We start from the raw sequence: 19,184 nt of genomic DNA, 5'->3' as shown, positions 1-19,184 counted from the left end.
CTAAGACTGATGTTGTCATACTTCTCATTAGCAAACTGAGGGTAGTTGTGACGATCAAAGGTATGTGAGTAAAACACCTCCCGTTGTTTCTAGCAATAGAGCAGTCACTTAGTAAACAGTTGTGTTGTTTCAATGAAAACAGAAACATGTTTCAAAAAAGCCAGTACAGGGCATGGAGTGTGTCCAAGCAGGCATGGGATTAATTCATAGCCAAGGCTGAGGATAGCTTCCTGCACTTCCCAACCAGACAGCCTGTTGGGGAAATTGAGACCAGATGGGAGTGGCTCCTCCCTCTTTCAGGCAAGGGAAGGACAAGAGAAATCCACTTGTGGAGACACTGTGGGGAGTGTCTTTTGTCCCCGCCTGACCAGTAGGGCTGGAGACAACTACTGGCAGCTGTGTGGCCCAGTAGTGCTCAAACCAAGAGCCGGGCAGGCAGAGTTGAGAATCTACAAAGCAAAGCCAGTGGTCTGTTCAGTCAGGGAAGATGGGGTGCCAGTCAGCTTGAGTTAAGACAGCAAAGAGGTTTACTGGCTTTAGAGCTGCCTCTCTTGCTACACCTGGGCTGGAAATCTAATTTGTAGCCCTGATCATTGCTGAATACAGCAGTCAGTCCATCCGACCAGAGACCCTAACCTAGAGCACACAGGAAGCTAGTCTATAGGCCTATATACGGTGCCACTTGAACAGAGAGCACAACCCCTGGCATCCCGATTACACAGAGTGAAACCTCATCTCAACCATGTAGAAGAAAGAAGGATATGGAAAAGTATATACTCTGGAGAACAGGATATTGAAAATTACCAGAAGAGCAAAGAGAGAGAAAGAGAATGAAGAAGTTCTATGGAAATGACAGGATACAATGAAAAGAAACAACATTCACATCATGAGAATTCCGGAATAAAAGAAACAGAAAGGTGGTGGGTATTATAGAGGCACGGCTTGCATGGAGCACTGGGTGTGGTGAGAAAATAATGAATAATGTTTTTCTGAAAATAAATAAATTGGAAAAAAAATTAAAAAAAAAATAGAAACAGAAAGGATCAGAAAGTATATTTAAAGCAGTAATGGCTGAAAGCTTATCAAACCTGGGGCATTTCTGACCCATGAGGCCAAAAAAACCCCAAATAGGTTGAATCGGAGTAGGGAAATACTGAGACACATTGTAATTAAATTGTGAACAATCAAAGAAAGGTATATATACTATAAAGGTAGAGTCATCAAAACAGTATGGTACTGGCATAAAAACAGACAAATAGACCAATGAAGAAAAAACAGCATCTTCAATAAACAGTACTGGGAAATTAAATATTCACATGTAAAACAATGAAACTGAAGCCATATCTTACCCATCACAAAAATGAACTCAAAATGGATTAAAGATGTAAATCTAAGGCCTGAAACCATGAAACTCCTAGAAGAAAACACAGGGATAAATCTCCTTCATATGCACCTCAGTGATGATTTTTTGAACATGATACTTTAAGCATAAACAAGAAAATAAAAAATAAACAAATGGGACTACATCAAACTAAAAAGCTCTGCATAGCAAAAGAAACCATCAACAAAGTGAAAAGACAACCAGTGGAATGGGAAAAATATTTATAAACCTTATATCTGATAAGGGGTTAATTTTTGAAATAATATAAAGAATTCATACAACTCAATAGCAAAATCCCAAACAACCCAATTAAAAATGGGCAAAGGACCTAAATGGACATTTCTCCAAAGAAGATATACAAAAGGCCAAAGGTATAAGAAAAAAATCTTTGACATCACAAGCCATTAGGGAAATGTAGATTAAAATCACAATGAGATATCATCTCACATGTATTAGAATGGCCACCATAAAAAAGACAAGAAACGACAGAGGCTGGTATGGATATAGAGAAAAGGGAATCCTTGTGCACTATCGGTGGGATTATAAATTGGTGGAGTCACTGTGGAAAATGGTAAGGGTGATCTTCAAAAATTTAAAACTAGAACCACCATATGATCCAGCAATTCCACTTCTGAGAATATATTCAAAGAAAATATATCCAAAGGTATCTGCTCCCCCATGTTCATAGCAGCATTATTCACAATGGCCAAGACATGGAAACAAATGTCCATTGATGAATGAATGGATAATATTTTATGGTAATATATACAGATACAACAGAATATTAATTCAGACATAAAAAAAAAAAGGAATCCTACTATTTGCAACAACATGGCTGGATCTTGAAGACATTATACTAAACAAAGGAAAGCACAGAAAGACAAATACTGCATGACCTCACTTACATGTGGAATCTAAAAGCAAGCAAACAAACAAAGACAACAACAAAAAAATCAGTTCACAGAGGAAGAGACCAGACTTAGGGTTATGAGGGGTGGAGGGTGTGAGGAGGAGGAATGGGAGGAAGGTGGTCAGGAGGCACAAACTCCCAGGTAGAAGATAAATAATTCCTGGGGATGTAATGTACAGCTGCTAACACTGTTGGGTAAGAGAGTAAATCCTAAGAGTTCTCACCACAAGGAGAAATTTTTTTGTTTTCTTTTTATTGTATGTGAGGAGACAGATGTTAGCTCAATCTATTGTGGTGTCATTTCGCAATACATGTAAATCAAACCATAATGCTGTATGCCTTGAACTAATACAATGATGTACCTCAATTACTTCTCAATAAAACTGGGGAAAAACAAGAGTTCTTCCAAAAAATATGAAGGCTTTCTATTAATAAAAGCAGTGGTTCCCCAAGATACCCTATTTTATGAGACTTTTGTCAAGTTAATTAAGATTTTACTATTCATGTTCCTCTATTTTTATTAACGATCCATATGAACCAGAAGAGTATTTAAGCAAGTCATCACTGAGCAAAAAACAAACTAAAATATCTTATTCTTACCCATTACATTAAATTGAAGACATCATTAGATTTGAAGCATTGTTTTTATAATAATAAAATTGATGTTAACAAAGTGTGATTAATCAACACCTGATTTAATACCAAAAAGGGATAATCAGAAGAGTTAACAAGCATAGTGATATGTTTCTCTTCCAAAAACTTGCCCCCAACTTTTTCTCTGTTACAACATAGAAATACTTGCATTTTAGAGGTGACATTTCTGCTACTTATTATCTTTCAGTGCAGTAATTAAGACGTTATTTTCTTTCCTTGACCAAAAAATTATTTTCCTTGCTTATTGTTATAAACCCATAGGGTGAAAAAAGTCCAGCAATTTTATAATCCATTCAAGTATGATGAAATTTACAGCAGAAATTCATTAAGCCAGAAGCCTTTGTGCCCTCACTAAATAGCGTTCTAAAAATTATCCAATTCTAAACTAATAGTTGATTATGGTGCATATAGGAACATAAGGAACCATTTCGAGTGTCTAGTTTTGCTATGTCTTTGTTTCAATCATTATCCAGTACGCTGAAGGACAACCAAACAAATGCTAATTACCATTCACAATCTGTATCATTGACAAAGGACCTGCAGCTGTCATCGGCAGAGTTTGCCCCACATTTTCCAAAACACCTCTAAAGAAGCTCCGTTTCTCATTGTTAGCAGGATTTGTGATTTGTTTAGGACAGTCCTCATTTATCATAGCACAAGTAATGACTTTCAGGTGTCTTTAAGTTACATGAAGTTACATAGACAATTCAGCAAGATTTTATGCAGGCACTTTTCCAAATGGATCAATGAAAGTTTTGCTGATCCAGCAGTAGCAGGATTAATTATACCAGAAGAGTTATAATAACTGTGATGATCATTTATTGTCATGAATGGCCTAGGCTCTGTGTTGCATGTTGAGGACATAGGCAGCCTTATCCTCATTTTAGGGTACTATAGACACTAAGAAATTAAAATGACTTCGCCATGTTCTCATAATTATGAATCTACAGTACAAAAATATCTGTTGAGTTCTCATCCTTGGGCTTAAGCACCACTTCACTGACACAATCCTATGTCCTCATCTTTAATGTTTTAAGTTATTCTCAGGGAACTTGAATATTTTGAAACTCCCCCCCCACCACCATGTAATGGATCCACTGACATTTTACCAAGCTTTGTGGTTTTTTTTTTTTTTAATGATTCAAACATATAGTAAACAATCTAATATTCACAGAAGTGGAAACAGACCAGACAGCAAATAATCTGAGTTTTTTGAGTTGGAACTCAGTGCTGAGAAGAAAATTTAGCGCTCACTTAGACTAGGCATTTTCTTCTCCTAATTATGATATATTTCCTAGTGTAGAGTTGCCCAATGCTTTGATATTTCCAAAGCATTTTATAGATATAAACCTTTCAATGTCTTTGTAAACATTCACTAATCCAATTTTACAGATGAGCAAACTGAGATTTAAAGAGGCTGATTGCCATAGCCACACAGTATGATCAGCATGTTTCAATTAACTTTTGCTAACTATAATTTAAAATTTTTATTTTAATACAAGAATGTTAAATTGATAGCGTATTAAATTTTTCTAATCTTTTCCAGGCTTAATGTCTTATAAATTTTAACTCTTTTTACTTGGTCTGTCAATTTCATGCCTACATCTTCAGTGAAATATAACTAGATTTAGGATGTGCTCCAATAAAATGTGTGCTTGGTTTGTGATAACTGTTTTAAAGTTATTATTATTGTAAAACTTTAAAAAAATACTGGAAATGTAGATGAATACAATCAGCTGTAATGCCGTCACAGAGTAAGGCATTTTAATGGTATCTCAGAGGTTCTAACTGAAGATAGATACTACTTGTCCAGACCAGAAGTTTCTAGCCTCTGAGATAAACATCCCATTACAGCTGGAATCTCAAAGACAGACATATACATTACTACTGGCTGTTTTTCCTCCTGGTGTTTTGAGAATGAAGCTACATCATATATCAAGTACTGAAGATCTTTATGTGAAGACCCTGGGCACTATGATGTCTATAGTAAGAGGTCAAGGTGTAATCCCAAATGTCCCTAGCTCTCTTCAGTTTGCCTTTGAGGATGAACACACCTATCTGAACACATTTAAGCACATTTCTCATGTTAACCAGTCTTACAACTTATTCCTTAAGTATTCAGGATGTTCTCCACATCAAATTGTTTGGGAGTCAGTAAACTAGTGTACTTGCTCCTTCTCACAATCCAGTTCAACAAAGACCTGTCAAGATATTGCCTTTTGTAGTTCAATAATTATTAGAATGAAGTACCAGATGCCTTTACTTATTCTGAAAGCAATTACCTGGCCTATTAAAAAAAAAAACCTCTTTCCAAATCTATTCCCATTAGATCGTACACCAATCTATATGTTAATATTTAAAGTCCCTCATTAGTACAAAGTCATCTAACTTTTCACATTCATGAATCTCTTCAAAGATCTGCAGCTCAAGTTTAGCCTTATGAGCATTTTTGTTGCCTTTGTCATCAATTTTGTCATTGCTGTTGTCAAAAGGGGGCCTCTATTCTTTTGGACACATTTCCCTAGTTTGTCTTATGTAAAGCCTTCTGAATCCTTCATACCTCACCATCTCAGCTATGCATTGAAAGTAATGTTATTTTTCTGTTTTTGCACCATAGAAAGAGAAAAGTTCAGGAAAATGCCCTGTCTTACCTCTGAGTTATTTGAAACACATGGAAACCCAACACTTAACATTGCATTTCTTCATTATTCCTTAGAAATTCTCACCCATCTTTGCCAAAACCATTCAGCCTATAAACTAATGAGGGCCAAATCCTTGGACGTTAGTGGAAAAATCTCGGTCTGTCTCTCTTGCTAGTCATAGATTTATTGTACAGGACCCAATTGATAGTAATGTTGAGGAGCTAAGTACATCTCCAGTTCCCTTCCAGTAAGCACCATTTATTTTCAAAGTTAAAGAAGGACACATTCATTTACCTAGTTATCCACAATCAATGTTTGGCTTCCCAGATACTATTCATTCAATTGGTCTTTGCACTCCTATCAGCATAAAGATCCACCCCAAATTTTCAGACATTTGTTTTCTATTTGTGGGTGAAAAAGTTATAAACTATATAGAAAAGGACAACATCTTCTTATGCTGGTCAAGCACTTTACTAGTTCTTATCAGAACATTAGTATTGAAGTGGAAGATGAGAGATGTTGGAATGGATGAATGACTCCCCCAAGATGTGTCTCAATATTTATCATGGTTCATGTTTTATGGGTGTAGAAGCAGACTGAGATCAGAGTGGTTGTTAAGACATGTGCAAATAAATATAACATGAATTACTGGAAGTTGGAAAATAGAAGTTACAAAGGCCAAATTTTTTTGACCTAGATTATCCACCTTGGTTGGAGCTGAGATGGGGAGAATTTGCAGGACAGGACAATGTTTTCAGAAAGACTGACTGCTATAATATATTTGAAAGCACAATGAGGTGCCCAAGAGTTAAATTAAATTAAGAATTTAGGCAAGGATTCCATAGGATTAAATATGAGCAGTGCTGCTGTTAATCTAGAAACAATGGAAAGGAAAATTAAAAATTGAGGTAGGACTCCCAAGGGTTCTTTGAAGTTGAAAAGATACATTTTGGCCAAGAATTAGCTTAAATCATTTATTTATTTATTTATTTAAAGATTTTATTTATTTATTTGACAGAGATCACAAGTAGGCAAAGAGGCAGGCATAGAGAGAGGAGGAAGCAGGCTCCCCTCTGAGCAGAAAGCCTGATATAGGGCCTGGATCCCAGGACCCTGAGATCATGACCTGAGCCGAAGGCAGAGGCTTTAACCCACTGAGCCACCCAGGTGTCCCTAAGTAATTTATAAGAAAATAAAGTGAAAATAACATTCTAAACAAGTACCGTCTTTGGGGTAGGTACTTTACATGGTCTCATTTAATTGTCAAAATAAGCCCAGAGGTAAGAAAAATTAGTTCATTTTGTCCCCAGAAAAGCTCATACTCAGGAAAGTAAAGTAACCAGCCTAAGGGCACATAGCTCATGCTCTTTCATCCATTTCACATCATTTCTATGAATAACCAATCTGCTTAAATATTCAGGGAAGTTGAACTTAACGTTGGTATCTTTATAATGTGAGTTAAGATTCAGTATTAACTTTGAATTTTAGCATTGGGTCATTAATCAACCATGAATCAGTCAACAACGCTATTTGACTGTTTATGTCTAATGTGGACAAATGATGGAGATGTTGAGGAAAATAATATCTTATTTCTGAGATAGATAGTATCTGAAAGAGAAGACAGAACTTGTAGGAAAACTTGTAGGAAAATGTATAAACCTACGGAACTATGGCTACACCCAGAATCATTTTGTAGGTCAAAAATTAGAAGGACGTGACTAGTGATAGATGTCGGAGAGACCGGAGTTAAGGTAGTCTAGATTTATTTCTCTCTACAAATCAAATTTTATAAAATTTAAACATGACATAGGTGTTCACTATGTGCCAAACATAACTGAGCATCATTAACCCTCCCATCAACCTTGTAAAGTAAATACTAATATTATCCTGCTTTTACTGGCAATGAAATTGAAGCAGAAAAAAGTCAAGCATCTTGGCTAGGTTTCCAGAGCTGGTAAGTAGCAGAGCTGGGTTCTGGTAAGTAGCAGAGCTGGGATTTGAACCCAAGTAGTACAAGAGTTGCTGCTCTTACATTAACCTTATGCCTTCAATGTCGGTAGGCAAAATTTGTTTACCTTAGGACGAAAAGATTATGATTCCCTACCCTTTGACACACATCTTATATGTGAACATACTTCACCATGGTTCTTGGAGGAATAAATTCGTTAGCTTATTCAATGATATTTATTGAATACCTACAATGTGGCATACACTGCTCATGCTGGGGACAGAAAACTGTGAACAGGACAGTCAAGGACCCTGCTTTGTCACACCCACAGTATTAGGCACTCGATACATGTTAATAATGCAGTACATGTATCTTAATTTCAAAAGTATATATGTTTTCATTGGCTTGGATCAATTACCTACATCACTCTCCTTAATCCAAAGTTACCCTTAAAATCTACCCTTAAAAATTAAGATCATTTTTCCAAAAATCCTATTAAGTAGAAAGGTTTGGGAGATTCCTATGTACAACCAGAGGAGCAGTTTATACTCTCTTACGGTCTTAAAATGATTCTCTGAATGGGGCATTAAATCATGGACCTTTGTAATAGTTACATTTTCATAATATGGTAAGCCACTCTAGTCCATTAAGGAACCTGTTTCCTCCCATTGCCCCAAATTGCTTATTCTACATATTGTTCAGTGTCTTTTATCTAGTAAGTAGTTATTAAATGATGTTTAATAACACGTGGTAGATAAGGTATCCCTCATTAAAGGCAATTTACACTGCCATTACTTCCCCAAAATACCAGTCAGTTGCCAAATGTAAACGACCTTATTAGCCTACCAATGTTGCTTTTTCCTGATGCTAAGGCCCCATCTCTAAAAATCAAGTACATCCTATTAAAATGAATGAATATTCTAGAAACCTGCTAAAGCAATCTACATTTTAATGAGACAGGAAGTGTTCTAGGAATATTTTCATCCCCTTGTCTCTAACATAGGCTTCCTTACCTGCTCTCTAGAGTGGAAGGTGTGAGCAGTGTCAGGCTCCCCTAAGGTCCTCCCCCACCCCACCCCCAAGTTTCCTGCTCAAGCTTGCACGCAGGGACCCACATGGCATCACGAAATGGGTTCTTTACATATAGGCAGCTACTTACAGAGCTATGCACACGCGTGTATGTCCATGTATGGGTGTGCTTCTTACGCATGTGGTGTGTGCCCACGCTGGTTTCCCTCTCCTTTCACCTGACCTAGGGGAATCCCGGCAATTCCCCAGAACTCGGGGAATAGCGAGAGGAGGCAAACAGCCCTTTCCCTTCCCTGGTGGCAGGCACCGCTGGGTCCCAGGAATCTGCAGTGCTTCCTCTCACAAGCAGCTAATAAAGGGAGACTGACTGAAGCTGAGCAAGAGGAGAATACAGGACGGAGGAAGGGGCCGTTGTACAAAAGATGATGCTTCTGGAGCTACTGAACTATGATTGTGTTTCTACGTACAAAGCCCTAGGAAGCTAGCGGGGAGGCAGAGAAACTCTGAATCTGAAATGCTCTGAGATGATTTTTCTAACAGTGCCTAGAAACCACCGCTTGGCGCGGGTCCTGCGCGGGGTTAAGGAATCCAAGGGAGCGCCGGCTGAAACTCGCAGCGCGGCATCCCGCACTTTGAGCTTCGGTGGGGTTTGCGCTCCGAAGACGCGTCCACGCACCATTTTCCCAGGCGTTGTGCGGGTTTCTTAAACAGCCCAGCTGCTGCCTCAAAAAGGAGTTTCTAGAAGCTCCGTCTCTGCTCCTTCCCCTCCCCCCACCTCCCCGCCTTTTCTCGGTTTTTACCCCCGCGAGGAGCTTCTCCAGCTCCACTGCGTCTGCCCTCCGAGGGGCACAGGTGCCGCGGTCCCGGCTACTGCCGCCCGGTCCTGCCAACGCTGCCTCCTTCGGGCGGGCCCCAGAGTCTTCACCAGGCGCTGCTGCAACGCGAACCGTCTCCCGCTGGGCGCTGCGGCCGCTGCCGGCGCCCGGGACTCCCCGCCCTCCCGCGCGACCCCGCGCCCGGGCGGGCGGTGCTTGCGGCGGGCGGGGGGCGGGGAGGGGAGCGGGGGCTCGTCTGGGGGTAGCCGCCTCCTCTGCAGCCTGCTGGAGCCTCGAAACCCGGACCTGCCTCCGCCTCTTCCTCCAGCGACTCCATCCCTCCTCCCGCGCCTCGTCGTCCCGCCGCCCCCGCCGACGCGCCCCCGGTGGCTGCCTCGGCGGACCCGGGAGGGGGCCCGCCGCGTCCGCCGCCCGCTCGGCTCGGCCCGGCCCGGGAGGCGTGCATGCCCCTGCTGCCCGCCGCGCTCACCAGCAGCATGCTCTATTTCCAGATGGTGATCATGGCAGGGACGGTGATGCTGGCGTACTACTTCGAGTACACCGACACGTTCACCGTGAACGTGCAGGGCTTCTTCTGCCACGACAGCGCCTACCGCAAGCCCTACCCGGGCCCGGAGGACAGCAGCGCCGTGCCCCCCGTGCTCCTCTACTCGCTGGCCGCCGGGGTCCCCGTGCTCGTGGTAAGTCCGGGGTGTCCGCCCTCGCGTCGGACTCGCCTCGGTCGGCCCTCACCTTCAGGGTGGAGGCCCCGCGGAGGGTCGGGCGCGGCAGCTTTGCCTTCTAAGTTCCTCCAAGTTGTGGGCAGCCCCTTCCCCAGAGGACATTCTTCTAGGGCGCGTCAGGGGTGGATGCGAAGGAAGCCCGCATCTCTCCCCACACGCCACCCCCGCACCCCCTGCTGTGCCTGCGGCGTTAGGGCGACCGGGAGGAGGATGGGAGGGATGGGGGCTGTGGGAGGTGACGGGCGGGGGTCGGGGCCGCGGAGGGGGTGAGCCCTCGGATGAATTTTTACTTCATCCGCTCGGTGGCCTTGCACCGCTGGCCGCCGGCTCTCAGATTGCGCCTGGAAGCTGAGCAGCCGCGGGCGGGCGAGGAGGAGAGGGCAGCAGTCGCTGGGGTGTGGAAGGGACTCCTGCTTCCCCAGTCTGGGCGCGTATGCCCGTTTTACCACCGCCGGCCCTTTCGGATGAAAGTGCCGGTGGGACTAAGCTGACCAGGGAACACATATCTGAAAAAGAATTTTGAAAACTGCTAAAGGAAGAGGCTGCAACAGCAGTGCTTGCTGAAAAGCAGGGGCTTGCCCAAATGATTCGTTTAAAGGCTGCTCCACTCTCTGGGCAGCTGAAGTCCTTCCCTCTGATAGCTTCGCTTAGAATGCCTTGTGGGTTTATGGACTGTGTGTGTGTGTGTGTGTGTGTACAGACACACGCACACATGTACATACGGATATACATATGTAATTATTATGATAGCAATCATGTAATAATTGACATGTGTGAATTCGGTGCAAAGTTACTGGTAGGGAAATTGGTGGTGTTTCTTCAGAAAACATTATGATTCTTCTGTTATTGCCATAGTATTGGAGGTGTCCTTCCAGTGGTAAGGCTTCTCTCTCTTTCAACACTCAACAGATAACAAATAGGAAATTAGGAAATGAAGAGGAAAGGGAAAAGGAAGTTTTATTTTAGTGGTTGAATGTGTAAATTTTAACAAACGAATGTTGAGAATACCAGTGGTATCTACTGGATTTGGATATTCATGTTTACTTTGATTTTAAGGGGAAGTGATTTCATATTTTTCCAAATAATGAGGAGTTCCTAACACACGTAATGGAATTCCACCAAGGAACTTCTTGATAACTTCAAAGTAACTTTGTTGATCACAGGTACCATGACAGTTGACTTTGAATTCAGCTCCAGTACACTGGTTTGAAAAGTGTTAGAACTTGCACTAGAAAATGTTTTGTTTTGTTTTTAATATTGCAGTTTGCTAAAAAAATTCACCTTTGTGTTTGTGTTCTCTTTCTCCCATTTGAAAAGCTGAAAGAGGAAAGAAAATTTAGTCATTTTAGGGAATTCTTTTCCCTTTCTGCAGGTGTTGGGTTTTCCGGCACATGTTTTCTGGGAGACTGAATAACTGGGGGATTTTTTTTCTTTTTTTAAAGAAAAAGGCCTGTCACTTTCAGATCACTGGTTTGGTTGCACCCATAACCAATAATGTCTGTAACTTGTCCCTTGGTAATTACCATTCTGTATCTTATTTAAATGAGGTAGCACCCTTTAGATCCTAACCATCCATCAGTGGTGGCAGGTACCAGTTAGAGATGAGAATATATTGGCCCTAATATTGATTATTATTGATTATTATAGTTGATTATTTCCCACTTAGGAGAAAGCTAGGAGGAGAAAGGGAAACAGTCGTTACTGAGTGCCTACTGTGTGCTGGGCACACGAGCCATAACTGCATTTATTCTCCAGAGCATTCCCCTCCAGATAACATTTAAGGACAGTGAGGATCAGATAGTAAAATGGAAACACCTGAAAATAAAAATGGTGGGTGTGGTGTTTGTATGCCCATGGGACTGATGCCAAATGCTGTGCTACTTCTACTACTAACGAAGAACGTGCTTTGAGAGAGGATAAGGGCATCTAGAATAGAAATTGAGAGGTTTTTAAGGGGAGGATCGGACTTGCTTTCCATGTTTTGACTTTCAGTTCTTTAGTTGCAAGAAAAGAATTAGGGCGGGGAGTCCATCTGAAGAGAAGGAAGTGTTGGATTTTAGAGGCTGTGTTGCTCACTCGTCCTTGTTTCCCCTTCTGTTTTCACAATGTGAGAGACTGGGAACAGTAATGGTAGCCCTGCCTTTCCATTCCTCTCAAGAACACTGGCTTAGCACAGCCACTTTGCATGAAAATAATATTATTAGTAATAATAACACTAGTAATGCCCATCATTTGTTGAGTTCTATATCTTACACCCATCTAGCATTTGCATTATCTATGAAGGCAATTGTTATTATTGTCACTTAATATTTGCAAAAACTAAGGTTTACAAAAATAAAGTAACTTGCCCAAGGTCTAGGGCTAAAAATGTTATACTCAGAATTTTAACCCTACTTTGTCAAATTCCCAGGCTAGAGCCTTTTCTATTATAACGTACAAATGCAGTTCACTGATAAGTCATTCTTCTAAATAAATGCCTCAGTCTCTTCCCCCCATCTCTTACATTTCTTGGACTGTAGTGATAAAGGTTCTTCATGTTGTATATTTTTTAACCTTCAAAGTCATTTTTAAGTCTTTAGATTAATCTGAAAACTAGCTCTCTTCACTATCACAAGCTGTGTGGTTTTGTTTCATACTTGCTAAATTCATTTATCTAAAAATCAAAAGCAATATATCTTTTCAGTGTTATCACTTTTATGTAGTGTTGATTTGGATCCCAGGTCTGGAATCTAACAAATTTGGATTCAGATCCAAAGTACATCCTGCTGCTATGTTAACAGTTGGGAACTCTACTTGCTGTGTAACCTTGAACAACTTATTTAAGCTTGTTAAGCCTCAATTTCCCAAGTCACAGGATTTTGACTATTCAATTAGATATAATACATAAATGTCATCCTTGGCCCACAGTGGATACTCCATAAGAGATAAGAGAGCAGTAAATCATTAGCATTATTAATGAAATGATAATTCAGTAAATGTTTATTGAATTCCTGTTTTGCAAGCATGACATCAGAGTATATAAAGAAAAAAATGTAAAGTTATAAAGGAAACTTCAGGAATAAACCAAACTCCTGAGGCATTACAGCCTAATTTGGAAAATGAAGTAAATATGCCAAGGTCATAATAGAAGTGTGTGTACCGACAGACACAGACACACACACACACACACACACACACACGCCACAAAGACCTCTGGTGGTTCAGAAGGGGACAAGCTCATTTTTATTTGGAGGGGTGAAGAAAGGCTTCATGAAGAACATGGTGGCATTTGAGATGTGACTTGAAGAAGAGGCTGGAATGGAGTTTGAATCAGGACATAATAGAAGCAGCTACATGGACAGCCACTTGGTAGCAGAAAATGCAGGCTGTATTCTTGAAACAGCAAGTGGTTTGTCTTGTTTCTAGGAGTGGAGTGTGGGGACCAAAGAGGGTATCCTGCTGAAGAGGAAGACGTGGGTCTCACTATGAGTCCTGGAATGCCAGGCTGAAAGTTTTTCTCAGTTTGTTGGGAACTGACTAGGGACATTGTCTGGTGGGTGGTGTTTGAGGACATTTTGGGGACAGTATTATTAAAATACCTATATAAGAATTTTAAACTCTTTATCCTCAAGTCTATTTTGTAGTGGGAAATTGTCTGTTTCCCACGATTTCAAGTTTATTTTGTACTGTGTGTTTTTAGAAAATGACTGTAACTTGGGCTCATTTATAAAGACAATATTATTTGTTGTCTTGAAAATGTCCTGGTCAGTTTGATCTGTGTAACATTTGCCAAAGCACCACATACATAATTTATAGGTATACATTTAATTAGTGATCTTTGATTTTTCACTGATTAAAAGAACTGGTGATGACAATGTTTCCTACGCCCCAAATTTGGATACAGTGGACGTGAGTAGTTATTGTTCATTAGATCATTAAGCAATACAGGTGATTTGAAGGAGACCAGACCTAGAACATTCGTCTTCATAGAGCCAGAACCAAGGCAGAGAAAAAACAGCAGTGAGCCAGGCAGATTTGAATGTTAGGGAACTTGTCTGATTCTTTATGTCTGTCTCCTCCAGAAACTCCCTCTGGACTCTGAGACTCAGGGATGCAGGTGCTGCTGCTGCTGTCCCAAAGGGGTGGGGTCACTAAATGTGGCAGAGGTAGATGATAACAGAAAGTCATCTCGTGTCTAGAGCTCCATCTTGTTAGATCAATGTGCCTGAATCTTCCCCATAGACCTCTTCTTCTGTGAACTCATCTTTAGCACTCCCTCTGTTTCTACTCCTGGGACACGTACCTGTGGCATGGTGAGAAGCACAGACATGGGTGTCAGACCAGCCCGGATGCTTGTCCGCATTTCTCTCACTTATTCTACGTGGGACCTTGGGCAACATTTTCTGATTCCTAAATTGGAGATAAAAATGCCTACCTCTTAACCTCTAGGTTAAGACTTAACCTCTAGGTTAAGACTTAACCTCTAGGTTAAGACTTAACCTCTAGGTTAAGACTCTGCAGTCAGACTGCTTGGGTTTGAAAGCCTAGATCTGCTACTTCCCCACTGTGGGAACCTGAGCCAGTCTTTCAATGCTTTGGTTTCTTCCACTATAAAATGGAGATAATAGGAGTGTTGGTCTCACAGGATTATTATGAGTAGGAGATGGGTTCCCATATGTGTCAGAGGAGTGCCCAGCTAAATAGGTGTTAGCCATCTTTAGTCCTCCCCAGGTTGGGATGATTAATCAAGTTAATCTCTTTGGGCACCTAGCAAAGTGCATTTGTCAGTGACTTCCAGGGCTGATAAAATATTAAAGGTGGACAGAGACCACCTAGGTCAATCCATGCACCCACAAAAATTGGGTACTCGCAAGAAGAGCGAAAATCGGAACTCTGTTATTGGCATCACGTCAATGATTCTTAACCTCTGATGATGCCTCTTATTTTTTCAAGGAGGCTGACACTAGCTAGTATTTCCTATGCAGCAAACACTGTGTTAGATATATTTAGCGCATTACTTCATTGAATAAGCACCATGGTGTTTCTTTCTTTAAGTGTACGTGCTATCATTAAATGCACTTATAGATGAGAAATATGATATTTACTGAGGCTGCGTGTCAGAGTTGTATTAAATTATTTAAATCCATTAATTAACTTTTACCTTCAGCTTCTGAAGGAAATTTGGATGTGAAGAGGTTGAGGTGTCAACCAGGAGTCCCACATCGACGGTGCTAGAATCATCAAAGCCTGTGCCTCTAGTTCTTCTGCTCTATACCTTGATCCTAACCTGTTCAGGGGATCTTTAGAGATTTTTGGTCATAGCTATTCAGTACCAGAGGAGCCCAAAGTTTCTCAAATCTTTTATCCTCCAGTTCAGTTTTTCTGGTTTTTATCAGAAGCTTCGTGTTCCAGTGTAGATAATGGTTTCAATGTGTGGTGTAGAGATTGTTTTGTTTCCTGTTAAGCTTGAAATGTGGTGGAGAGGTGGGTGGCAGCAGAAGGGATTCAAAGATATTTCTGTTATTCTGATGGGAAGTCATGGTTCTTATCTCTGTAGCATACACTGACACAGCACTGCAGGGAGCTGCATCAGTGTGGACCCACCCTCTGGTTCTAGACCTGCACACAACAGTGAGGGACCTCTATTTCTAAGGCATGTTCCTTAAAATGGGACCTAGCACTAAATTTGGGGTGCAGTGAACACACTGAAATTGTGTATAGATACTATATATATGTATACATACATACGCACACACACACACATACTCACGCACACACATGCACATGTTTTTCTAGTAAGAGCTTCCATAGCTTTATTGGATTGTCACAGATATTTAAGATTCTCTAAAAGTTAGAACCACACTCTGTACTTATGTCTCTTAAGACCTTGCTTCACTTAGTCTCATTCATATCCACTCATTCATATTTTCCCTCCCTCCTTGCATTTCTTTTTGTCTGTCTTTTTCCAAAGATCCCCTGTACTTTGCATACTGGTAAGGAGATGCTGATGCTGAGGGGAAAGCAGGGGCTGGTCTGAAAACCAGCTAGTGTTACTCTGCTTCTCCTTCTCTCTCTTCCCTTCTTCCTCTGCCTGTTGTCCTCCCCATCCCTTTCTCTTTTATCTTTCTGTCTTCTTTGTCCCCTCCAACCCCCATCACTTGGTTATCCCTGCAGCTTTTCTGAGCCAGTTACCTTATCTGAAAAATGTGGACGGACTTCTTCTACTTTTCAGAGTTGTTATGATAATCAAATAGGTAGAATATACTTTGGAGACAATATGAAGAAAAATAATGCGAGCAGATTATGTGGGTTATATATCCAACTGGTCATTGGAGATGGTTATGACTGCTCAGGGCGTGACTACATCCCACTCATTTGTATAGTTTGAAACAAAGTAATATTTCTAAGAAGCAATTATACCATCTGTTACTTAGGCATTGTATCATATTAATTTTTAAATTTGCATTGTTCCAAAGAGACATTATTTGTATAAGTTTTAAATGATGATAATGCACCTACTACTATGTACTAGGTACAGTGCTATTGCTTGAATTTGTCTAATGAGTAAGGCGTATTCACTGCCCTTCGAGAGTACAGACATTATGCATGAAGTTATAGCTGCAGACCTTCATTTTCTTGTATGTAAGTTTGAGGTAATAATACTTAATATGATACCTTATAAGAATTAATATTAGCATGCATCAAGAATTCGATAACTGATAGCCGCTCTTTTGGCATAAATGCCAATAATATTTATTGATAGTGCACAGCAAAATGACACCAGGTGTACGTAGTTAGTTCTGTGGAATGAATGAGACAAACCATTAACTCTTCACTCTAACCCTTTTATATAGTATATGCAGTAACTCATCTAGGGAGCTTTTGCAGTTCGCTCAAGCTGGTAAGTGACACATCTAGGATCTGAATCTATTATTTCAAGTCCAGTGTTCTCTTGGCTGCATGCGGATTCCCACTAATTTGATTCCCAACATAAATGGTGACATTCTCAGAAGACAGAAGTGACTTAAAGCATATTGATTATGTATCAATGTGATGTTTACAGTACCCACATATTTGTTAATGTGTAGGCTCAGTTACAACAGACATAACAAGGGGATGTTCAAAGACAAAACTTCATTGGCTTTTAAGAACCAGTGGAATGCGCAATAGAACAGCTCAACATTCCCATTCATCAAGTTGAGAGGCAAGTTCTGTTCTCAGAGAACTTCACGGATAGTTAGGAGGATCCTCTTAACAGACTTTGGAAAATCATAAAAATATCATTTAGATGGAAGATATTTTAAAATATGTGAAATGGAATTCTATATTCAGTCCTATTTAAACTATTTCTGAGAATGCCAGTTTTCACTCAGCAGACTGGTTATTTTTTTAGTCATATTATGACAGATGTAGTTTGAAAATCACTGTCAGTAAAACCACCATTTTGTTGTTGTTGTTGTAAAAGACAGAATATGAAAGATTTTTTCCAGACTACGTACATTGAGAACTGTAAAGATAGTCTTTTGGTGGGCATTTCTCAGTGAGTGAAAGTTTGAGTGGACGTGTGAGTGTGTGTGTGCAGTGTACATACATGTATGTACATATGTGTGTGTATCTCTCCCCCCAAACCCCAACTTTTTAGAACATTCTGCCATATCTGTTTAGATTTAGCACCAACTCCTCTGAGGAAATCTCTTGGACTCCCACATTCTCCTCTATGACTCTTTAGCCTCTTTGACAAATTGTGGTATTAAAATAATCTTATATTGTGCTTTATGTTGTATTTATTTTTATTCTTCTTTCCATCACTAGACTTGAGCATCTCAAAGTCAGGGTAATGTAATCTGACTAAAGCTGATTTCATCATACCCAACTCTTCAGTTGTTTTAGGTAGATAGATAATTTATCTAGGCACCAACTAAGTTTGTGATGACAAGATTATAATGACCAAATTCTGATAAGCATGCAGTTACTTAATAACCATTTATTAAAATAGGCAAAAAAAAAAAAAGGCCATATGGCTATATGCCCTGTTCTGTAAGCTTAGTGAACTGGCAGCTCTTTATCCTTTGAAGTGTTTTAAGTCTATGAAAGGTTCATCACAGACAAGGTTGGATTCTGTACCTTTGCACTGACATGTTCCTTACAGAAGTCCTTCTAAACCAATGTCTGGACCTGAGATCCTTTGAGAATAAGCCATTGGGGTATAGGTTACAGACCTCACTGGAGTCTTAACGGTTTGTTTATTCATTCAAGGATGGAAAGTATCTCCAAACTATTTTTTAATTAATTCACATAGCCTGAAAATATTTAATTTCACAGATAAAGATTCTATTTTTAGCATTCATCATGCTAATTAAATCATTACTTTCATCAATAATTATTTTTATATCCATAATGCTAATTAAGTCAGTTATTAATTAACATACAGGTAGCAAAAAGACTTGTAGCAGCCTCTTTGGATCGGGCTTTTCCTGATAAAATGCTAGTGACTTCCCAGGACTTCCTTCCTCCCTGCCTTCCTCATTCCTTTTCCCAAACAAATAAATATGCAGTGAGCACCTCCCATGTGTAGCATACCTTGAAAATAAGGCCCAAAGGGCTTACTTGACTTGCTGCAAATTCCAAAACTAGGATTAAACTCATCTTTCCCTTCTTCAGATCTTTCAGAGCAGCATCATGAAACAAAAGACTTATGAAATCATAGGTCAGTTAAATACAAATGTAGTCCTGTCATATCTACGTACTACCAAAATAACTTATGGCACTTCCTGTCTAAGGGAAACAGTATTTGTGTTGATAGAACCAGAACCTCTATTCTGAGTAAATTGTGTATTGTGTTTCTTGTGTGATGATCCCCCTTTTTTAGAGTGTTTTCAATAGCTCCAGCAAAGATTGTACTTTTCTATCAAGATTTTTTATTGAGATTTCAGATTTAGCTTTTTCTCACACTGGGGTGCACAGAAGCACTTTTCACACTGAGAAGCATCTTATATTTCCAGAGATCTCATAAAAGCAGAATGCCAAGTTTTCAGACACCAAAATTGAGCAGTCTTGGATAGATATAGCGCACCTGGAGCCTC

The 19,184-nt window shown here is 40.2% G+C and overlaps 1 protein-coding gene across 3 annotated transcripts in view; it reads left to right on the top strand.

Annotated features, from left to right (window-relative positions):
* The first annotated feature begins 8,925 nt into the window (after window positions 1-8,925).
* Window positions 8,926-19,184, top strand: part of PLPPR5 (phospholipid phosphatase related 5) — a 119,063-nt gene continuing 108,804 nt past the window's right edge. For 2 of the 3 annotated variants that reach the window (XM_044238744.1, XM_044238743.1), the window contains exon 1: window positions 9,790-10,080. In XM_044238744.1, the coding sequence (XP_044094679.1) occupies window positions 9,844-10,080 (237 nt within the window). In that variant the 5' untranslated portion in view covers window positions 9,790-9,843. Of the gene's footprint in view, window positions 9,207-9,789; window positions 10,081-19,184 lie in introns of those variants that run through there. The other variant, XM_044238745.1, reaches the window with a different exon arrangement.

This window comes from Neovison vison, chromosome 2 (genome assembly GCF_020171115.1).
Source record: "Neovison vison isolate M4711 chromosome 2, ASM_NN_V1, whole genome shotgun sequence".
Taxonomy (NCBI): Eukaryota; Metazoa; Chordata; class Mammalia; order Carnivora; family Mustelidae; genus Neogale; species Neogale vison.
The sequence above is the reverse complement of the archived record's forward strand: the minus strand, read 5'-3'. Positions and strand labels throughout refer to the sequence as shown.